A 24,788-nucleotide genomic window follows, 5' to 3' on the forward strand; every position below is an offset into this window, starting at 1 on the left:
TACAACCGCGAAGTTTCTTCTCTTTTGAAAATTTGTAATATTCGCTTAACCTGCGTTTTCCCATCGTGTCGCATAATTTTGCACATACCTTTCGTCATGCTGTGGTCTCGATCAGAGTCCCAATTTCAATTGCACGCAGCAATATCGCTGCGAGTCACTGAAATCTTCCGGAACTCTTCTCCCTTCCAATTTTCCAAAAATCTACAGTCCATGGAAAAATCCTTAAATCCAGAGGATAATCTTCCAAATATACCGATCCACTATCACACAAATTTCAATGTTCGAAGAAAGTTCGAAGTTTACCAATGTCCGACAAACATCGACGTTCTTTGCCACACAAAATACCAATTCCCTTCGAAATCACTGCCTTTCACCTATAAAAACAGCACCAATAGTTCGTCAAACGATCCCAACAGCTGCAACCGATTCAAACTCGGCTGATACTCTCGAAAGCTTCGATTCTACCATTTTTCCGCATCTGAGAAAGAGCGCAACAATGTTGCACGAGGCTCATGCCGTTCTCGAAAACTCTACAAAGACCTGCATATTCGAAATGCAGGGAAAATATCCTCGGCAAAGCTTGAGAACGTCTGCGTTTCTCCGCGAACGTTGCTGCGGCAGCATCGAAGTCTCCGCGGCGTCTCGTTTCCGGCCGTTCAAGATCCACACAACACGGCCTCTCTCGCCCTCGGTGCGATATTCCGCGAAAATACTCTTCCTTCGTAGTTTCTTGCAACGAGAGATCGACGAAACGGTGAATTTGCCTGGTGAAAATGTTTCGCAGCAACCGGAAGCGACGCGAGTGAACGCACGCGGCCGGAAACCGGTCGGTGGAAAACCGGAAGGCCAGAGGAAAATCGAGCAGCCAACTTCGCGTCTCCAGGGACACTGCGCTCGAACGATACCCACACTCCCGATGCGCTGCCTGGCCCCCACCGCTCGGCTGCGTTCCGCGATGCACGCGCTGATTGGCCGCGCGACCAGCCGCCTATCGCGCTGCACTCGAGCGTTCCAGCTAGTGGGCGTGGCCTCATCCCCTCCGCTCGTTGCTGAACGGCGAACGATGGTTCGCGTGGAACGCCAGCGTTCCTTCGTTCCTCCTTCATAGGAGGAGCGTTCGTGTCGCGTTACGCGGACGCTTTGTTAACATTGTTCTCGTCGCTGTCCACGCTGAACGATTCTAACCTGTTGTTGGCGATGCACACTGTGCACACAGGCTCCAGAGATATGTATGTACAAGGTTGGTGAATGTGCGAGTAAGGCGATGGATTTTTCGGAGGAGGAGATTGAATTGGCTACGACGGAACTCGGTTTGTTTGCAGATGGAAATTATTTGCGTTAATTGTTGGAAATATCGTTAGTGGATGTTAGTAAGCTTTTACTAACTTGCCAAAAAGAGAAACCTGCTTTCTTCTCGATGAAACTAACGTTAAAACGCGACAAGATTAATCGACATTCGCGTTAATAGTTCACTACGTGAAGGTTTATGCGTTGTAGTCGTGTCATGGTAAGGGATGTAAGGAATGTGGAAAGGTGAAAAGTTCACAATTCAGGAAATGCTAGCCGATATGGGAAACTTGAAGATACGTGAAGGAACGTGTAAAATACCCAAAGTATAGCATTTCCTATCCAATTCCTATCGATTTTCAATCGTATCCATAAAAATATAAATTCCCATAAAAATCGTATTTACTCGTTTTTAACGAACATTTTAATATTATTGTTCATTTCGTAAGTAATTTTTAAGCGTTCGTGTCGAAGCTTCTCTTCTTTCGAACAACCGAATTATTCGAAAATTACAAAAATATGGAATATCTTTGAAAATAATCTGCAGATAAATTTATGATTGTTAACGACGATATTCTTTCAGATTTTCAATATATAGCCGGCAGATATAATTTAGGACGATTCGTTGCAAACGTTAATTACGAAATTGCCCATTAAAACAGAAATAATTTACATGTTCGTTATAAATAATAAATTTTTTTTTATCCACAGGGAAGCCAAGCGAAGTCGATTTATATTTTATCTTCTGCTTCTGTTTTCCTCGTAGAATTCCTACGTACGCTTTTAACGAGAATAATCACGTTAGTTTAATAATCGAGGCTCGTCGAGGAAAAATAATACTACGATCTTAACGCGAACGCACGACAGCGTAATCGCGTTTAAGAATTTCCATTACAAATTACCAAATTAATCATCTGGCCAGCGTAGATATCTTGTTACGTATATATATCTTTTCGAGCATTTTATCAAAAAATCTCGGACAGAGAAAGTCGACTAATGAAGTCCGCAGCCAGAGATCTCAGCTCTGATCGACATCCTAATCGATGCAATTTTTAAAATAATTTTACTGATATCACGTTGATTACGAAAATTATTTGCAATATTTGACTAGGCGAATTAAATTAATGAAAAAGTGCATCGAACGTTGTGTAAAAGAAAGAAACGCGTACTGTTCGTTCAGAAAATTAGAAACGAGTTCGACACTTTTGAAACGCCTGTACTTCCGGAAAAATCGCGCACCAGTTCAATTCTTTATTTTATTTTAATTTCCTCTATTTCAATTTTATTTCAATTTTTTTTTTCCATCTTCTATCGTATCAACGCGATGTCCCATTTTTTAGAGACACCCTGTATATTAAACTCTTTCTTCGCGCTGATAATTGACGATAGTTGAGCTTCGAAGCTCTTTACATATCCTCAGCTGTTTCTCAGACACGCAGAGTCACTGGGATAATTAAGATCGCGGCAAGCTGCGTAGAGAAAAACCTATATTTAGGCTTTCCTCGAGCAAAATGTGTTGAAATAAACGGTACGATGGTTCTCCAGATAGCTGAAATTACACGCTACCGTTCGAAAGTCCGAGATCATTCATTCCCAGTTCTCACTGATTTAAATTCATAACCTTCTCTGCTTGTAACGGATGCGGCAATAACATGCGGCCACTTTCGGCCGATACGTTTTCACCGATGTTCCAGCTGCAATTGAAACTAAAAAAACGCTTCCATTCTTTGAAAAACCTACGATGCAATTATAATCGTTCGATTAATTATCTTTGCATGTCTAACGTAACTAACGTACCTATTCGAGCAATTCAAATACCTAAATCACCTACACATTATCCGTCTATGCACGTAAATGTACGAATAAAACAGAAAGCAACGAGTACATACGAATAAAAAATTGTTCGTTTGAATAACAACAATGAATAATAATAACATCCGATAATCGGTGATCGGCTGGCTACTATTGCGTTGGCAACTAAGTGATTGCAGATTTTGTCATTAGGTGGTATTGCAAAATCCTCAGTCATTTAGTTGCCGATAAAACAGGTAGAAACAATTATTCTAACGATTGCTAAGTCTGTTCATTTCGACAGAAGACTGTTGTTTTTAGCTTTGTTGGTATAAAGTTGTATATTGGTTTCACCCGCTCTTCTTTGCTTGTTTACGATACCGACTGAGCAGATAGATACACTACGGACATTTGTATTTGGTATATTACACATTTGTAATATTAGGTTGTCGCAAAAGTGTCTTTCGCTATCTGCAGGTAGCTGCTTTATCTGGCGATGTTCATACAAATAGGAAACTTAGCCCTTCGCACTGCGGATTTTATTCCAATTTCGTTACCAGCAGCGTTTCGTTTCGCAACGCTTTTAATTGTTTTATTTGAAATTTACTTTAACTAGAAAATAAGACAATTTAAATAAACAAAGGAAGAAAGAAATTTACTTAAATACCAGTTTTATTCACACTATTGTTGTATCTTGTAATTTTTAAGTGTATGATATATCTTGAAACAATTTCCAGGATGCAAACTTGATTTTCTCTCGTACGTTTCACAAAAAAAGGGTGGACATAAAAGAATGTCGAGTGGGACTGGACAAAGGCTCCTCAGATAAAAACTATCAGTTTCACACTAGACATAGGAGTGCAAAGTGTTAATCTATCGAATATTTTGTATCTTCAATCACTTCAACATACGTTTCGTTTGCATTAAAACAAAAAATGTAACGTGTCTATCATTTTCCTATAAAACGAAAGAAACTTTTGCAACAACCTGATTCAAGCTGTCTGGTTTCCCATGCTATGAAAAAGATTGTTTCTTCCAGTCACGGTTTAACTATTTTCTTTCCACAATTTACTACACGTAATATCAAAATAAGTGAAATATACAGGTAATTAATATTTCTCATTTATTTGTTACTTACGTCGGTATATCGGTATCTCGTTTAACTCTCATTTCAACCTCTCCAGTGTAATCGCGTGGATGAATGAAAACGAGACACCCTGTATATAATATCCTTTGCACAGACACGCCTTCTTATTTACACGACCTATTCCACAACTAACCGTGAATGTCACCGTGACAAGTCGTTCGCAAGACACCGCGATGACATATCTTTCCTCTTTTGTCACACATGCAACTGGCGAGACCGGCACACTGGCTCGTCCTTCTATCCTCGTAAACACACGCAACCGTCGTAAATTTATTCTTCACCCTCATCCGTAACGTCTCCACCATGTTTCCCCTACGACACTTTACCTATAACTTTGTCCTTTAGCTTGGATAATTTTACGTTGCAAATTACCATATAATGGCTACAATGTTAAGCTTCGTATTAAAACGTAAGTATCGAGACAGCTGCTCGTTTCGTACGACAAATTATTTCGAATTATCAATTTTACTGTTTCTCGAATCTTCCGTTTAGACAAGACAGCAGAGCCACCAGTGTTTGTTTGGTGAATCCGTGTGACAGTAAGATTAACACTTTACTGATCGATAGCCGATTAATCGGCTTTTCGTCGCCGACGCTTACCGACCAATAGCCTATTAATCGGCTTTTTGTTGCCGACGATCTTTGTCATTATTTGAGCAGTAATTTGTTATTTAGTACTCAGGTACCTTGATTAGTTGCGTCAGTTGCGTTGCTTTGTAAGCTCCCACAGTTTTATACCAATTTGAAAAACGTACTGTTCGCGATGAACGAAAAGAATGGTATTGGAGAGTCTAAACCGAAACAGAGCCGGCGCCAGGGAGAATCTGCGCCTGAGATGCCGGTCGGACATGCATATGCTGTTGAATCGGTAGCGGTCGGTAAAGTGTTAACTAACTACCTGACTGTTTATACTTAATGCGTATAGAGTGCACGGAAAAGAACAGAGCGTAAATTAAATATGGCGAATAAGAAAGGATAAGCACGGATGATGGTTGGAACGAGACAGCGAGCAGCGGAAGCAGTTTCGTTGCATATTCAGCGCAGCCGAGTGAACGAGTTGGCGATCAAATATTACGACTGCGATAAGAAAGTGACTTTTACGGAGGGTCTAAAGAGGAAGTTTAAACGACGTAGAGAGGTTCGAAGAGAAACACGAGTGGATACTTTACGGACAAGAGAGAAGTTTAAAGTTTAAATTTAAGGCAGTTTTTCAAGGAGCGATATAAAAGTGGCATGAAAATGCTAATGTGAGTTTTAAAACACAAGGTTTGTCGTTTGTCGCGTCGTTCTTTCTACGATCTTATGTATGTAGTTTTTCCATTTGCGGAGTCGATCGGTGTGGCTTCCGAGCAGCTCGTATATCAGGTCAAAACAAGCTCGTAACATTCCCACCTTCCACATTCATCAAACCTAAAACACCCCACCAACGAGCCGACCACTTCTCTCAGCTATCTTATCGCACCATCCAACCAATTCCTCCTCCATAGACGCAAAAACATACATTCGTTCCCCCACTCTAACGTTACGACACTTTTTCCACCCTTGTTGCGTCACGAACTCGAATCGCGCCGAATGCCACCAGTCGCTTTATTGTTTCTTCGTAGATTACCTCGCCTCTCGTTTCCACCACTCCGTGCCCGCTCCAGCGCCTCCCACTACGCCGCACTGTGGGCGTGGCCTGCACCCAACCGCGTTGCTGCACGCTCCTACTCTTCTTCTGTGAAAAAGCAACTCTTACGACTGTAAATAAATTTTAACTCGAATATCTTAAGTTTTGGCGAACACGGTATGCACAGTGCTGGCGAGAACTAGGCCGTTCTACTTCATGAAAGTTTAGTGGCAAAGCGCGTGATCGATGCTTGCGCAAGTTCCTCAGTTTTCTCTACTTTTCGAGCATTTAACGAACTTGTCAAATATACTCTCGACCGTTGATCATTGTACCGTCAATTTCCAACAGAGTGCCTTTTCGCTACGTTCTATATCACGTGTTTTTTCTTTACCATAGCATCAAATTTTTGTAGTTACGTATACATTGCTACTTACTTGCTTACTTGCTTATATAATTCGCTCTATACGTATAAAGTGCATCGAGAAGTGGGCGTGGGCCACAACAGTGCACCCCTCTGTCGGCCTCGTTTCACCGCCATGAATCGCAAGTGGCCACGCCCTCGCGTCTGGACCCATCTTCCTATTGGCCGTGGGCGTGAGCCGCGTTTACCAGCAACTCAGCAAACTTGCGGACGCGTCGACCGACTCGCGGTTCACCGAGGCTATCCATAAAAAGCGTGCAGCGCTGGAGGAAAACGAAAGAAGGGGCGGGAGATGGAAAGGCTCTCAGCTCTTGAAAAATTCGTATCGCTATCCCCACCTATGTGATGTACGGTAGCAAGCACGCGCGAAATACAAGCTCGATCGATGCACGCAGGAAACGTCGTTAACTGCTCGTTGCACAACGTGTATACATATTGGGTGGAGGGCGTAAGTGAATCAATAATCACACGTTGCATATAAATCAATTTTTATTGCAATTAATATTTAAGTATCGGTTACGCGCGTTAATATTCAGACACACCGCAATCTCCGCGTTCGTTGCTTCGCGTAATAAGGTGATTTAAATACGCAGCGCGTTGCTCGTTCTGTCTGAGAGGACGAACCGTCTCATCGTAGCTCGAAAACACGTAAACGTCTTCGCTAAGGCAACACGGAGCAACTTTTTCTCGCCGCTCGTTGTTGAATATCGTTTAGCTTGGACAAAAAATTACTGCAACTTACCGTTTGTTGGAGATGTTCTGCGGAAGATGGAGCAACGAGAGACGACGACACGTTGCTGGATGTTGGTAGAGTTGCTGAACGCAGGCGAGAGGCTTTGCGGTGTAGAAAATACAAATGATGCGAAATGAAGAGTCGAGGCAGAGATAAATCGCGATGAAGACAAAGTCGCTGAGATTAAAAGATGCGAATAGACGGGTTTTGCCTGCTCGCAGACGAATAATTTACCTGATACGGCCGGATATGTCGGCTACTCGCGGGATATAGGTCGTTATAATATAAGCGTAAGAAAGAAAAAGCTGGCGACATTAAACATCTCGTAAAATATTACAACTACCTATCTTTAAAACCGTAAGATCTCGATTGCTCGCCATAAGCGATCATCGCGCGAAATCTCATTACGAACTTCGTGCGTATGTAAGTACGTGGACAGTTACATAGACAGCGATGCTACGTATGTACAGGGTGTTTAACTGAAACTAATCGCGTACAGTCGATCACAGAGGTCTCGTATCACGCGTAGAACCCATAGAAACATCAAATATAAATGTAAGTATATAACACGTTAGCTGTTATGAATTCTGTCGGCGCGTTAATTATATATGCGGTGTTAACTTTATTAAGAGGAAAGGAGCGAAAGAACGTGAAACAGGACGACGTTAGAAAAATTACACCAAGTACAGAAATCACGAAATGTATGCAACGAAACCTTCCGCTGTATTCTCGACGTGGAAAAAATTGAAGATCTCTGAACGAAAAGAGGACTTCTGACGTAGCCAGACAATCGAGCTTTGTCTAGCTCTTGGCATTCTTTTTAGAAATACACGTACCAACAACGATTGTGCGGCACTGTACACGTTATTGTAACAAAGCGAGTTCTTGGTTTCTTCGGTTAGATGCAGAAAATTCGATAGACTTTCGTCACTGCCTGTAACATCTCTTTTCTGCTAGGAATTTCCAAGCAGCCACCTCTGTGATCGCTAAATAAACGATGTCTCGATGTGAATCAACAGCGTCCACTGACACCGCAGTTATCATTTTACTTCATAATTTTACCAACAGCCAGACTGCGGATTTTTCATTGCAAATTCGCGTTTGATCGAAGTAGAAATGAATTTACGTTAGCACAAAAGTCTGGTAATAATGTGCGTTGATTTAGAAATCAAATGATCTAGAAGCAACGCGGATCACGAGAACGGAACTGCATTCCTACGTTCCCTTATCCGCGTTTTCACATTCCGTACGCTACGCGGAATCGCTGAACCTCGCAGCCGGTTAATAGATTGATCAGTAGCACGGATAAAACGATTGCTCCGCCAGCCGTTTATCTGGCTATCCGCTTCTTTTCGCTCGTCCGTCTTTTTGCCCGGACGAGCAGCCAATTCGACGAATTCAATAACTCGCCGGACCGCGTGCTCGACCGTCGACCCTGCCCCCACTCCGCCAATTATCCCCACCAAGGCAGTCGCGCGTTTCAGAGGCGAGACACCATTGGCAGCGGGGAGTGGCGGCCACGCCCACTCGCGTGGCTACAGCGACGCGTCACGCTCCACAGAACCGGATCGTCCGGTGCGCGCTCCGTATTTAGCAGCGCACGAACGTGCGAACCAGCTTCGCAGACCAACCCTCCGCAAAGCGGTTACAGAGGAAAGGGAATAGTTTTTTCGAGTCGGTTCGGTTCGAGTCGATCCAACAAAATCGATCGATTTCGCTCGATCTTGCGTACGCTGCAGATGGTTTTGTTTCGCTTTTTTGCAGCAAGGGGCGAGGATAAGAGGATTTGTATAGTTCAGTTTTAGGAATCGAGCGACAAGGAACGTATAAGGAATTATTCAGTTGCGATCGAAGTAAAAGAATACCTGAAAGATATCCGACTTTATATTACGAAACAAAAGAGAATTGCACGCGCGAAAACGTACTTAACATTAGAATTATATCATTTGACAAATAATTGTTGGATGACAAGGTATGGTTAGAATCGAGTTAAGAAAATTTAGAATTATTTGCAAAATTTCGGGTAGGAAAAATTGCAACTGCCATAAGAAAATTCGGAAAAATCGGTAGTAATCTATGACGCGTTAAAATGAGTTATATTAAATTCTTCTTTCTTTCGGATGAGCCGCCGCGTTCTTCACCAATGGTCGACTCGATATTTTGCTATTTTGCTCATAACCTGAACTCTAATATAGCTGGATCGATACAGTTCTAAGCCAAAAACTAGCACCACTGAATTCTATCTATTAACGACAATTAAATTAGTTCGCTGTTACTAGTTGCAACAACTAACGTCATTCGTTGAACGCCATGGAATATCGCTGGATCTTGCGTCAAGGTCAGATGCGTCTTAATTTCGATTAATTAAAAAATTATGTCAAGACAGAGCTTAAGTTAAGTCCGTTTGCGAGCGCAGGGTACGATGATAGCACGTACGTACGCTTATCTGACTTTGAGCGTTGAGCTGAGGCGCGCGAGTCAGCGTACGCTCGACGATTCCTTTGTATTCGTCGCTCCAAGGACACCTATGGCGTTCGCTATCGCTCGACGACTGGTCGTCGTTTGCGTCGAGTCGCGGCATCTGTCATCGCGCCGATGCTGCTTACCGAGTCCAGTCGTCGAGAATCCGCGGGGGTTCGTGTCATTCGATAGACGCGCGATGTCTTTACCGATGACGATTCATCGACACCGAACTTGACCAACGATAACGAAACTCGACACGGGGTTCACTCAACCGCTTGCAGTAAACTCGGGGAAAAATTGCTATATTTTAGAATATCGTAGGTATCGATTTGCGTTCCATTTAAAAAAGTCGAGGTGATTTTGAAATTTCCGAAACTCCTACAGCTACGAAAAGATCGTCATATCTGCGAAAATAACGCAGATATTCAACCGTTGACTCTTCTTGCACCCCGCCGTATATCGTTAATCGTCGTTTTCCTCGATGAAAGCTGTCGTCGATAAAGTCTTCTATCGTCGATAAATCGTTGTCGACTTTTACCGACAGCTTCGGTTTCGTGCGTAAAGGATGCAATTTTCTTACGACAGACTCTCTTCTCGTTTCTCCCTGCTCGCTTAACAAATTCGATTTCAACATGTCAAAGTGCCACGTTATCCGTCTTAGTCGCAACGTTTCGTACGTTTCGTATTCTTATTCTCCGAACGATGGCCTGTCATCCGCCGATAGCATCGTACGCGATTCGACAGTCCTTTCTACAAACATGCTCTATACAGTATAGTTAATTTCGCCTTTAAACACTGCGGCTTTCTTCGCCGTTCATCAAAATGTTTTTCTAACACTTACACACTCGTGGCTCCCTCTAATTCTCCGGCACGTCTCATGCACGAATATTACTCTGTTATTTCGTCTCCGTACTACGAATGTCATGATGCGTTGATCGACAGTGTGCAGCATACATCGAACGCGATTATCTTCTCACACCGACCCGTGCCTATTTATAGTTACAATTACAATTCGATTCTGTCGCGTCTGGGATTAACGATTATCGAGTAACGCTGCACCGTATTTACCATTTATATATAAACTTGTCAACTGGCTCATTCTTCACACGTTCTTCCACACATTCTCTACGAATTTAATTTTTTTACTCTAGTGCGACTAAGAACTCGTGCTCTCTTCGTAACCGAAACCCATCGCACATATCACGGCCTTAATCTTGTAACTGTAAGTGCCAGCAATTTTTGCCGCGAACTTATCCCGTGACTACGTACATTTAGCCTCGATATAGTATACTTCATATAGTAGCAACTCTTAAAGTCATTTGCGCGTTCTCGTGTGAACTAGTCTTTTCTCTTCCTGTCTCGTTTGCGTTATATATTATTTTATTTTATTTTGTGTTACATTTCTGTTACGTTGTGTCACGTTACTTATACCAACTGTGACAGGAATTTAAAAGATAGTAATAAAAAACAGTGTCGGTAAGTTCCGTGCCAGTTAAATGATATCGACTCGACCTGCAACCCTGCTAGGATAAGGTAGGGCTGAAAGTTACGACCTGTAACTCGAGGTCTTTCGTAATACTGTTCAGTGGCTCCTCCAATCGGAAATGAAGCTTGTTCGATTGGGGACAATTAGATATTGCAGGGCTGTATGCTCGATCCTTGGTTCAACAACCGCGACATCATCGCTTCGGTGGCTTCGACCGTGGCTCCTGTAAGTTTCGAACGGACAGATAGAAGTCGATGGAAGGCCGATCATAAACCTGCCGCTGAAACTTGATGCTATATCGTGCATGAAAGTGCATCACGTAGGTTCGTTGCTTCTTTTTACCTTTCTAGTTTTAAGAGCAGTTTACTTAAATCACGTCAGAGTGATAAGATAATTTTCCGATATTCTAAAAGATATTAATATCAAGGAAGTAGCATTAAAGGAGCGTTCAATCGATCGCTATTACTGCCGATATTATCGTCGATATTTAAGATTTTTAACACTGTCGTACATAAAAGACTCTCTAGACGATCAATCGTATGCTCTATCGGTACAATGTTGGGAACCTTCACTATCGACGATAATATCGACAATCGTATCGATGGTCTAAACGGTCCTTTATCCATATACCGATCGGAATATTCCTTTCTAAGACACGAAATTACGAATAAAACGTCAGTAGCTTCGTTTTCTTTCTTTCGTTGCGAGTTAGACAAATGTGCCTACCTTTGATACTGACTGCTGCCAGTAGGGTTGCGTATTATTGAGTATATGGCGTTTGTAAAGATTCATGCGAACGTTGCGTAAGAGATAGACGTTGAGTGGTGTACATTTTCCTTTAAGTTTGTAAAGATTCATGCATGCGTTGTGTAGAAAATAGATGTTGCATGATGTTGAATTGTAATATTTCTTTATTAAACTTGTATTTTTCCGAAATTTATTTTCTGTGTAATTATACAATTAATTTTTTACATATTTCTGTTGCGAACATAATAAAAGATACATTTGATATATTTTTCTAAGTACATGCATTAATAAAGTAGATACGAAAGTAGTATTATTAAATAAGAAATCTTATTAAAGAAGAGTAATATAAATAAATAAGTAAAATTAAAAATATAATTGTTGCGAATTCTCAACTATGTGGCGATCAGTCAGGTTGCAACTGATCGGTTGATATCGCGAATCCTGAACAAGATTAACGCTCAAGGTGGAGGTAAATTAAAGCTGCCGAGTTGTAATATGTCATTAGGTTATGTATTTGCAATTTAAGAACCAGAGTATAGTGTAGTATAACACGAAGAGTCTGACAACTCTGACGAAGACTGTTGGAAGATTCATAAACGGACAGTCACTCCAAGTCACAAACGATGATATAATTATTATGATTCCTCCTTTTCCAACGTAACAGGCAAATAAAGTGAATCATGCAGAGCATTACCAATTTCTTGAAAACTATGCCAAATATTGATTTACTTTATCTCCAAATTAAACAAACAGAAAATTAATCATATTAGATACAACAAATTTTAGAGGATAAATTTCCTTTAAAATCTTATTTTTAATTACAATGACAGATTAATTTGTTATTTGGGTAGCTATTTAATAACTTTTTTTATTTTATTCTGTATAAAAATAAATTATTATCGCAACCTGTAGGTTATCAAATAACCTAAAATAATAAAGATACAATAAATTTTAAATATTTTATTACTTTCTACCTGAGAGCTAAACATAATATTAATAACATAACCAATCTTAAAATATTTTAACCTTTCTAAGTAAAGAATTAAAAATTCGTGAACAGTTAATAATAATTTTGTGGTTCTTGTACATATTTCACATGTTATTATACATTGTCAATACATTCAATTTATACAATTAACCTATACAACATTATAGTAAATATTGAATTTAGCACATAAGATATGTGAAAGATACAAAAAGTGTAGATTTATTTAAATTAAATTTTGATACCAGTGTCATAATTTCCTCCTGTACCAGCCTATATATATTACACGTTTCAGTAATCAGTGACAGTTCTTTGTTATTTTATTACTTTTATTAAGTATAAATTATTTCAATAATTTATTAGTTATTTTTTCGATAAAATCTTCTATCTACTATCAGAGAGAAAATAATTCCTCTCTGTTATGAAATTGAGAAATAAACACACTGCATCAGTTGAAAATAAAGTCCCTAGACAAGTTACTAAGAATTAGTAACTTTCGTGGTTGTCAAATCCTACGTACGTTTTGTTAGATATGTACTGTATGTACACTGTGTATTTCTTAAAAACTTGATAAAGTATCTTTTGTTTACCTGTTTCTTAAACATACCAAGGAATTTATAATGAGTGACGATGATCGAGACATCGACATTGAGAGCGATGTAAGCCCTTAAAACTGTTCTTTCAATGGACCTTGTTAAAGAGATCGTTTTTTAGGAAGGTGACAATTCCGATTCTAGGCAGAGGCATTCAAACAATACCCAATATTATTCATGCCTTTCTCATCTCTGGAAGTTATTAAATTAATACGTCGCCTAAACTTCAGAAAAGCACCGGGACATGATCAGATAAGTAACAAAGCTATTAAGGAGCTTCCCAAAAAAGGGATTGCTCTCATTACCTCTATTTCTAATGCAATTGTTCGCCTTGAATACTATCTTAAGTCCTGGAAAATGTCATTAATTATCCTTATCCCTAAACCTGGAAAACCAATACACGAAACTAGCTCTTATCGCCTAATTAGTCTTCTACCCACTTTGTCCAAACTATTTGAGAAGATGCTAACAAAATGACTCCTTCCACTCTTAGAAGATCTAAAAATACTGCCAGATCACCAATTCGGTTTCCGAAAGCAATATTCTACGATAGAGCAAATTTATCGTTTAATTCACAAAATCACCCAAGACAGAAAAGAAAAAATATTGTACTGCGGTATTTCTAGAAATTCAACAGGCATTCGACAAAGTATGGCATGAAGGACTTTTGTTCAAACTAAAGAAAATTCTACCACACATCCACTATTCCATCCCAAAATCCTACCTAACCAATAGACAATTCATGGTAAAACACTTAGACGCTATAACCTCAACATTTCCAATAGAAGCTGGCATACCCCAAGGCAGTGTCCTCGGACCCCTGCTGTTCAACATTTACACTACAGACTTACCAACTTCGACAAATATAACCACAGCGACATTTGCTGACAATACAGCCTTATTAGTCTCACACTCAGACTCGATAATTGCCTCCTCTATTCTGCAGCAAGGTCTTGAGTCTATGGAAGAGTGGTTCCACAAATGGCGCTTCAAAGTCAATGAAAACAAATCCAGTCACATAACTTTCACGCTATGAAAACAAACTTGCTCACAGATGACGATAAACAATATACCTGTTCCAGATAAAGAGTCAGTCAGATACCTGGGCATGATTCTGGACAGAAGATTGACATGGAAACAACATATCTTAGATAAAACCAAATAACTCAAAGCAAAATTTAAAAAATTCTACTGACTCATCGGCCGACGTTCCAACTTAAACACGCAAAGTAAAATTACATTATACAAGGCCATATTAAAACCTGTTTGAACCTATGGAATCCAACTATGGGGAACAGCGAGTAATTCCAATATAGAAATTCTCTAACGATTCCAATCGAAAACCCTAAGATCCCTAATAGATGCACCTTGGTACGTCACCAACGAAACGATACATCACGACCTTAAGATACCCACAGTCAAAGAAGAAATATCAAAATTCAGCAATAGACATAGCACAAGAGTTAACCACCACCAAAACCCTCTAATTACTCAACTACTCGATACGTCGGAACAGATCCGCAGGCTAAAAAGACATTACACCTTAGACCTAAGCACTAGATTCAAATAGGATCAAACATATTGTAAACACTTGTTAATCATGTCATAGATATTCGTCAGATAAATTTACTTAAAATTCTCCAACGAGAATTGATTGTAAACTAAACGCAAATAAAAAAAAAATCTCTATTCATGCAAGTATTTTCGGTTTATAGATGGTCCTTGAAACAGTCCTTAGGTTTATTGCACGCTCTTACAAATTACGAAGAAAGCGAATGTTTGCCTGACAGAAAAGCAGGTTTTTTCCATAAACAAGGACATCCATGAACCACGTTGTCAGGAGACTTCCTCCTCATATTTTCACTTATTAACGTTGGCTATAACCAATAGACATCGCGGATCGTTTCCCTCACTTTCCTACCGAAAAGTTTGAACAACGAATCCGCGTTCTTAATTCAAAAAGGTATACCTACACCGAGCTTTCCTCCGTAATAACATGAGACGGGCCTTCAATGTTGTCACAACCGTAAAGCAGTCAGCTGTTACAAACTTGATAAAGTATCTTTTGTTTACCTGTTTGTTAAACATACCAGAGAATTTACAATGAGTGAGGATGATCGAGACATCGATATTGAGAGCGATGTAAGCCCTTAAAATTGTTCTTTCAATGGACGTTTGTTAAAGAGATCGTTTTTTTTTAGGAAGATGACGATTCCGATTCTAGGCAGAAGCATTCAAACAATGCTCAATATTATTCTCAAGTAAGTTCATTATCCACTCTTATTTTCCTTCTTTTTTTTCTAATTCTATTCATTGATTCAACATCTTTTATTTAATTAACGATATAAACAAATTTTATTTTCAAAATATAAAATGTAAATATTGTTGAGGTTAAATGGACACTTTCCGTGCGATTTAACCAACTTCTTCCTGTAAATAATTTATTATTGAATATCTTATAAAATTAAGATACTGAACTAATATGTATATTGATCGATAGATTTAATTTTATAATTAAGATTAAGATACACACACACATATTTATTTTTAATAATAAAGTTAAGATTGATATTGATTATAAGACAAGAATTTAGATGTAAGATTTTTATACAACGTGTATGTAATGTAGTTTGATTTGATATGAAAAAACATTTTATATATTGATAGGAAAAGAAACGGGCACACCATAATGCACTAGAACGGAAACGTCGTGATCACATCAAAGATAATTTCTATATCCTTAAAGACCATGTACCTACGTTGCAAGGAGAAAAGGTTGCAAGTAGGACACAAATACTCAAGAAAACTGCTGAGTATATACAGTTTATGCGACGCAAGAATTCCTCCCATCAACAGGATATTGCTGACTTGAAGCGCCAGAATAAGCTCTTGCAGTCTCAAAGTAAATATTAATCAGAAAATTAACTAGATTTTATTCTAACACTTTGGAAATTCAAAACGCAGTTTAACACTAGATTTATACCTATCTCTACAAGCACCCGTCAATTTGACGGGTAAATAAAAATACGCATTTTGTTTAAAACATCGATTTATTCAAATTAAGTCTGAATTGAACAATATTAAGCCTCACGTTTAAATATATTATCAGTAAGCAAAAAGTTTTTTTTTTAATCATCACGGAAATGATAACAATAATATTAATGGTATAGGGTAATCATATTTATTGAGCATATTTTTTAAAAATATACTGAATTTTGTTTGTGCATTTTCCGCATACAATCTTTTTGCAATATATACAACAATTGTTGCTTCTATCTTTTTTGCAGTAGCCCACTTGGCAAATATTCTCCTTGTTTTTTCCAGCTAATTCCTCGGCTAAGCAAAATATGAACTCCTTTCTGGATATTTTCGATCCGATGCAGTCTTTACATAATATCCACGCGTTTATCGCTGCCAAATCTAAAATATTGAAAACAACTTGCAGGGGTCATCGGAAACTCCCTGCTTTCACAATATATTTGCATGCCATCTGGCCAACGACATCCACACTAAACCTTGTTTTATTATAAAAAGCAATGGTTTCCTGAACATGTTTATAATTGTCTTCTACTTGCACACCTGTATGTTTTTTGCTTAGAAGAAGGATTTCTACGTTAGATTTACTTTTACATATAGTAAGCGTGCATTTTTCTAAGTTATATAAATGCGAGGAAAACAAAGTCATCTTGTCCTTTTTTCCCTTGGACATCGAGTTTCATCTTTCCTCATATAAGGGAAACCATTCAAAATATATTTTATTTGGACGTCAACTGCTAACCAAAACTTAATGTCAAATTTTTGAGGCTTATTTGGCATATATTGTGTAAACCTGCATTGGGCTTTCATTGGAAATAATTATCCATCTATTAAGATATTTTCATATGGCTTGCAACAAGCCTGGCTACTACTTATAGATCTGTTCCATAATTCGGATATCAGCGCAAATTTATCTGTTTGTAATCTTTTGGAGGCTTTCAATGATCTTGCTTCATATGCATCCTGGTTATGTAGGATTCCTAGAAGACTACATAACTCAGCAACTGTGATTGTTCAGTCTTTTTTCAAAATACGATGCGCCTCGGTTTCAGTGCAATCTTTTATGTGTCCAATTATGTGTCTGTCAATTATCAATTCGAAAGCACTAGTTACACAACCCAACATAATATTTGTCTTAGCATAGCCAGCAGGCCCAGCGAAATCCTTGAATATCATACGAATGGGCGTCCTACCCCTAGATCCGCCTGCTTTCAGTTTTATCCACTGTGTCCCATCAATTGCAATTTCAATTTCACCCATTACATTTTGGGATGTGCTTGGAATGCTCGTCCTTTCATCCTCGGAGTCAGAACTAGAAAAAATATGCATCCTTTTCTTGTTACGATACACTTCCAAGAAGCTTTCCTCTCCACTATCTGAAGATCCTTCTATCTTTCCACTTTCAGTGTATTCAGAACTTTCACTGTCAGCTTCGCTTTGGCATAATTCATACTGATCTTCTTCGGAGGTATCCTCAGAATAATCTTCATTGATGTTGACAATTTTGTTAAATATCTTATTATATCTCCTGGATTTACTCATGATTGTTAGAATAGGGGGATTGGTCAAAAAAAGAAAATACTGTGCACAAATTCAATTATCCTATTGTAAATACTTGCAATAAGCGGAGACAATAATGGGAAATGTCTACAATAACTGAAACTTTTGCACACTGTCTTTGAAAAACGGATTCTTTATGAAATTAACTAGCCCATCAATTTGACGGATTTCATAGAGATAGGTATACTAGATACAGATTTTAAAAATTAGAAAGCCTAGGAAAAAGTAATTGTGTGTATAAATTTGTTAGATAAAATGATTAATTTACGGTGCAAAATGGTTAAAATTAATGCTATGGTTTTTGGGATATTTCATTTCAAAGTTTGAAATAACGTCAAACTGACGGATCCCGTATACCTAGTGTTAATATAAGTAGATCGACACAGTTCTAAGCTAAAAACTAGTACCGCTGAATTCTATCTATTAACGACAATTAAATTAGTTCGCTGTTACTAGTTGCAACAACTAACGTCAATCGTTGAACGCCATGGAATATCGCTGGATCTTGCGTCAAGGTCAGATGTGTCTTAATTTCGACTACTCAAAAAATTATGTCAAGACAGAGCCTAAGTTAAGTCCGTTTGCGGAGCGCAGGGTACGATGATAGCACGTACGTACGCTTATGTGACTTTGAGCGTTGAGCTGAGGCGCGCAAGTCAGCGCGCGCTCGACGATTCCTTCGTATTCATCGCTCCAAGGACATCTATGGTGTTCGCAATCGCTCGACGACTGGTCGTCGTTTGCGTCGAGTCGCGGCATCTGTCATCGCGCCGATGCTGCTTACCGAGTCCAGTCATCGAGAATCCGCGAGGGTTCATGTCATTCGACAGACGCGCGATGTCTTTACCAATGACGATTCATTGACACCGAACTTGACCAACGATAACGAAACTCGACACAGAGTTCACTCAACCGCTTGCAGTAAACTCGGGGAAAAATTGCTAGACTTTACAGTATTTAAGGTATCGATCTACGTTCCATTTAAAAAAGCCCCCCCTCGGCTTATTAACAGATCTGTATTTAAACTCGAAATAGTCTTTGTATATTGTACTTCAAGTTACTTTATTCTCCCTGTTTCGCTTGAATTATTATTAATCATAAAGATAAATTGGAAATTTCCAAACGTCCCGCACATTAGTGATAATACTATAAGATAGTACCAACGTTTCATTTGTTAATCCTTTCACTTCTTGGTTACAGTCGAGATCTGTAAGAGAAGCTGTCAACGCTAACGCCAACTGCAGTCGGTATCCAAAAATTTGATATCCGTATAAATAATATACGTGTTATGTGTACATAAATAAAATATTTATAATCTTATCGGTAGTATCTACATTTATACAATTGTAATATTTCTTTATTAAACTTGCATTTTTCTGAAATTTATTTTCTTTGTAATTATACAATTAATTTTTTACATGTTTTTGTTGCGAACATAATAAAAGATACATTTGATATATTTTTCTAAATACATTAATTAATAAAGTAGATACGAAAGTAGTATTATTAAATAAGAAATGTTATTAAAGAAGAGTAATATAAATAAATAAGTAAAATTAAAAATATAATTGTTGCGAATTCTCAACTATGTGGCGATCAGTCAGGTTGCAACTGATCGGTTGATATCGCGAATCCTGAACAAGATTAACGCTCAAGGTGGAGGTAAATTAAAGCTGCCGAGTTGTAATATGTCATTAGGTTATATATTTGCAATTTAAGAACCAGAGTATAGTGTAGTATAACACGAAGAGTCTGACAACTCTGACGAAGACTGTTGGAAGATTCATAAACGGACAGTCACTCCAAGTCACAAACGATGATATAATTATTATGATTCCTCCTTTTCCAACGTAACAGGCAAATAAAGTGAATCATGCAGAGCATTATCAATTTCTTGAAAACTATGCCAAATATTGATTTACTTTATCTCCAAATTAAACAAACAGAAAATTAATCATATTAGATACAACAAATTTTAGAGGATAAATTTCCTTTAAAATCTTATTTTTAATTACAATGACAGATTAATTTGTTATTTGGGTAGCTATTTAATAACTTTTTTTATTTTATTCTGTATAAAAATAAATTATTATCGCAACCTGTAGGTTATCAAATAACCTAAAATAATAAAGATACAATAAATTTTAAATATTTTATTACTTTCTACCTGAGAGCTAAACATAATATTAATAACATAATCAATCTTAAAATATTTTAACCTTTCTAAGTAAAGAATTAAAAATTCGTGAACAGTTAATAATAATTTTGTGGTTCTTGTACATATTTCACATGTTATTATACATCGTCAATACATACAATTTATACAATTAACCTATACAACATTATAGTAAATATTGAATTTATAACATAAGATATGTGAAAGATACAAAAAGTGTAGATTTATTTAAATTAAATTTTGATACCAGTGGTATAATTTCTTCCAGCCTATATATATAAAAATAAATAAATATATATGTCGGAGATGAAAGGACATCGGAGCCTTTCTTTTGGAATGTTTAGGAAGGTCCCCAATACTTTAGTCCAGACTTTTTATTATAGCCATACTTAAATAATAAAACTGAGAAATAGCTGTTCATCATTTAATCCAATTATGTTTTCCCGAGATTTGTGACAGTAGACTTGGGCTCGAAGTGACATAACAGGTCGCTGAACGTAGCTACGGTCACGGAAGCGGCGTGTACTTAACAGAGATTTGGAGTAATCAAATAGATCTCCTTAAAAACAAAGATTGACCCGGGGGATACAAAGAAGTACGGAGTTCCACTTGGACTGAGATTCAGTCAGATAAGTTCTACTTGCATAGTGGACAAGTACGTTGAGTCGCACTCGAATCGTGGATCAGTAAGTTGAGTTCGACTTAGACTGTGGAAAAAATCGCATTCGTCATCCCGTTGACCGTGGATTCGTTATCGAACCTAAATCCATTGCCATCAACATCTTGATTATTTAATCACCGCTATTACTTGTTAAACTCTGTGATAATCACATTTGTATCAATAACTAGCATCAATAGTACATAACAACGATGGCCAATTCCCGTGACGATTCATTATACGCCCTTCTTACGTCGCGTGAGACGGTCCGTGCGATGTCCCTCATGGTCTGACCGCCTAAGCCCACACACCTTTACACCGATCCGCAATAAACCTAAGGAACCACCATAAACCGAACCTTTTAAACTTAATCTCTATTCATGCAAGTATTTTCGGTTTATGGATGGTCCTTGAAACAGTCCTTAGGTTTATTGCACGCTCTTACAAATTACGGAGAAAGCGGATGTTTGCCTGACGGAAAAGCAGGTTTTGCCCATAAACAAGGGCTTCCTCCTCATATTTTCATTTATTAACGTTGGCTACAACCAATGGTCATCGCGGATCGTTTCCCTCGCTTTCCTACCGAAAAGTGTTAGCAACGAATCTGTGTTCTTAGTTCAAAAATGCATACCTACACCGAGCTTTCCTCCGTAATAACACGAGACGGATTTTCAATGTTGCCACAACCTTAGAGCAGTCATCTCACTGTTCCTACAACATTAGTGCAGTCATCTCAACTGTTCCTACAACCTTAGAGCAGTCATCTCAACTGTTCCTACAACCTTTGGGCAGTCATCTAAACGGTTTACACGATATCACTTCAATCAACTCGCTGCTTCTACGACTACGGAACCAAGTCTACAACCACCAATCATCTATATCACATATACATTACGAAACACGTAACATTTAAGTGCATTAAGTTGTTGAAGAATATAATTATTATGAACTGTTAATTACAGCTTTATACCACATCAACCGCCCCTATTATCCCACAAGAAATCGACCTGTTCGTGGTGTCGATTATTACAATGGTAACGAGAACTTACGAATCCCGTTGACGCGCTTTCTAGCGATCGCGTCCCCCCGCGACTGGAAAAAAATACAGCCCTTAACTCAAATGATAATCCGACATCAGAAGTGGGATCAGTGCTGGTTGTAACGATGCAACAGCTCATGACCATCGTGCGCGAGTTAACACAGCCGAGAGAGCAAAGAGGGAGTGTGGAATCCAAAGAATTAGCATTACCGCGTTTTAATCCCGAAGTCGTGGGCGCTGACTCGGCTGCATGGTGAACAACTGTCAGTCTGCTCATGGTGGGAAGGCCCGTGTAAAACAGCGAATTATTTTTCACTTTATGTCGTGCTCTAGAAGGTACTGCCGCACATTGGCTTACGCAAATACCGGTTGGTGGAGGCTTTACTTGGTCGAGATTTAAGGAATTCTTTCTTGCGCGTTTTGGTGGTAAAGAGACGGCAACCTCAGCGCTAATGAAGATGTTTAATGAATCATCACTGAAGGATGAAACCACGGGAGCCTATGGTATTCGTCTCCGTTCCCTCCTGGAGGCGAGGTGGGAAAATTTAACCATGGCTGAAGTATGGCTTTTTCGACTGACTTCATATGACCAGCGTATTGAACGAATAGCGCTTACAAGTTTTTTTTTTTTTTATTGATTGTTTGTTAAATTTTTACAATTTGTCCAGAAGGACATTTGGTAAAATTCGCTTACAAGTGACATCAAGATCCGAGACCAATTTCTAAGTGAAACGAATGCTTTCTCTTACGCAAAGAAGAGGCTGGCGCCTTCGTCAGATGATCGATCAGCGGGCCCTGAAACGAAACTACGCAGGCAATCAGACCTCCGGATTAGGTGCTACCAATGTAGGATCTATAGACATAGAAGAACGGAGTGCCACAAGAGAATAAAATCGGAGCAAGGGCAGAATATACGAAACCCAGGGGGAAACCGACCAGCCGCATAGTCCAAGGTGTCTTACTTCAAATGCCATGAGGAGGGACATGTCGCGTCTAATTGTCCGTTATTGCGGAAAAGAAACTATGATTCCAATAACGAGCCAACTTCTGAGTAGTGGAAGCTCCAACTGGTAGATCAGGTCATCTGGGTGAGTCGTTTCCTTTTTACTCCTATTCTGGAGCCAAGTTTTTTTTTTTTTTTTTTATTTATTTATTTGGATTTTACAATTTGTCCAGAAGAACATTTGGTAAAGCATTATATCTAGGTGGAAGTGAATAAAAAAAGAAAAACAAAAATAAAATACAGCATGTGGGTGGCTACCCCCAGCGGGGTACCATCGTCGTGTTTGCTAGGTTATATCCTTTTGTGAGGTCTGTTGGGTATTTCCTTTTTAGTCTTTTTTTCTTTGTTTGATGTGTTGACCGTTGCCGCTGCCAGTCGGTTCGGGTACGTTTCTATTTTTTCTCTGTACCTTTTTGCGAGTCTGCTAATCTCCTCCTTGACCGTTGGTATTTCCAGGTCTTTCCGAATGTCCTCGTTTCTAACATACCATGGGGCGTTTACTATCGTTCTAAGAATTTTAGTTTGTATTGTCTCAATTTTGCTTATATAGCTTATTGCTGCTGTTCCTCATAACGGGATTCCGTATGTCCAAATTGGTTTTACGATTGATTTGTATATTTTTAATTTGTTTTCAGTGCTTAATTTGGATTTTCGACTTGTTAGCCAGTACATTTGTCTCCTTGCTGTCTGTATTTTGTCTATTATTGATTTGATGTGCTGTTTCCATGTGAGTTGTGTATCTATGTGTAGCCCTAGGTATTTGACTTGCCTATTTTGTATTATTTGCGTGCCATTCAGGAAGATGTTTGGTGGTATCTGTTTTCGCAGTGTGAATGTGATGTGGTTGCATTTATTAGGGTTAGCTTTGATTTGTTTAGCTTGCAGCCACTTTTCTATTTTTGTGATATGTTTTTGTAATATTGCGACTGCTGTTACTGGGTTAGTGTGCCTGACTAGTACAGCTATGTCGTCCGCGAATGTCAGTATTTTGCTATTTGTAGTTGTTGGTATGTTGGCCGTGTAGAGTGTGTATAGTATTGGTCCTAAGACGCTTCCTTGCGGGACTCCTGCCTTGATGTCTTTGACTTCTGAGTATGCGTCTTTGATTTTTATTACGAAGGTTCTGTTGCTTAGATATGATTTTATTAGTTGGTGTATTTGCTCCGGGAATTGTTTCTTGATTGTTTGTAGTAGTCTTTCGTGGTTTACTTTGTCAAAAGCTTTTTCTATGTCCATGAAGATGGCTGTGCAATATTGTTTGTTTTTTATTGTTAGTATTATTTCGTTGACGAGCCTGTGCATTTGCTCTATAGTGGAATGTTTGTTTCTGAATCCGAATTGGTGGTCTGGTATTAGTTTTTCCTTATCTATTATTGTTTTTAGTCTGGCATATGTTACTTTTTCTAGTATTTTGAGTTAGAAATATGTCACCGTATAAAGAAGTATATAGACTCATAGACTTAGCGAGGAGGAGCAAAGAATAGGTCGTGAAAGAATAAGCGAATTAAAGCAAAAATCATAAGGCCTAGTAATTCACCATTCGCGAGCCCTAAGTTCGGATGATTGCCTAAGATGACGAGGAACTTTGAACAATTATTATGAACTGCCAATGATTGCTTCGGATTGATATGTAACGGCTGACTTTCCGTCACGATGATGTCGCGAAGAGAAACTATGTTGGGGTGTATCTTAGGATGCGAGATCATCGGATTCGATAAGGGAAGCCTTGGTTCGGAAAATGGGGGAAATGGACGTCGTTGCTAATTGGCTAATTTTTGTATCGATGGTTGGAAAAGAATGCTAACTGCCCTTGAAAGAAAGTCGCTAGCGGGAAGCATCGTACGTGAGAAAAGCAGATTTCTCGTATCTTTCCGTAGGAGGTGATAGGTTTAGGGACTGCTAAGAGGAAGACTGTTTGTCTCTTTGGAGAACCTTGGCTATCTAAATTTTAAGATTTACTGCAGGTCCTTAGGCTAGCTAAAAATATTCCGTGAGGATGTATCGACATCTGGCAATCTTCTTGTCCGAAGAATAGGGTCTTTGTGTAGCGAGCC

The 24,788-nt window shown here is 38.8% G+C and overlaps 2 protein-coding genes across 6 annotated transcripts in view; one reads left to right on the plus strand and one right to left on the minus strand.

Annotated features, from left to right (window-relative positions):
• Nucleotides 1-11,495, minus strand: part of LOC139995299 (uncharacterized) — a 40,476-nt gene extending 28,981 nt beyond the window's left edge. Inside the window, exon 1 of one of the 4 annotated variants that reach the window (XM_072018651.1) lies at nt 10,293-11,495. The gene's annotated coding sequence lies outside the window, so the exon portion shown is untranslated. Of the gene's footprint in view, nt 1-88; nt 896-4,216; nt 5,793-5,834; nt 7,680-10,292 lie in introns of those variants that run through there. The other 3 variants (XM_072018649.1, XM_072018650.1, XM_072018648.1) reach the window with 3 other exon arrangements.
• A 1,670-nt stretch (nt 11,496-13,165) lies between these two features.
• LOC139995309 (protein max-like) lies at nt 13,166-19,244 on the plus strand. Of its 2 annotated transcripts, none has more exons than XM_072018667.1 (4): nt 13,166-13,328; nt 15,464-15,523; nt 15,930-16,164; nt 19,059-19,244. In XM_072018667.1, the coding sequence occupies exons 1-4, from the start codon at nt 13,290-13,292 to the stop codon at nt 19,088-19,090; spliced, it is 366 nt and encodes a 121-aa protein (XP_071874768.1). In that variant the 5' UTR covers nt 13,166-13,289; the 3' UTR covers nt 19,091-19,244. The 2 variants fall into 2 exon arrangements, with proteins under 2 accessions (XP_071874768.1, XP_071874769.1); XM_072018668.1 differs by lacking the exon at nt 13,166-13,328 and adding an exon at nt 15,110-15,404.
• Nucleotides 19,245-24,788: the final 5,544 nt, after the last annotated feature.

This window comes from Bombus fervidus, chromosome 15 (assembly GCF_041682495.2).
Source record: "Bombus fervidus isolate BK054 chromosome 15, iyBomFerv1, whole genome shotgun sequence".
In the NCBI taxonomy this organism is placed as follows: Eukaryota; Metazoa; Arthropoda; class Insecta; order Hymenoptera; family Apidae; genus Bombus; species Bombus fervidus.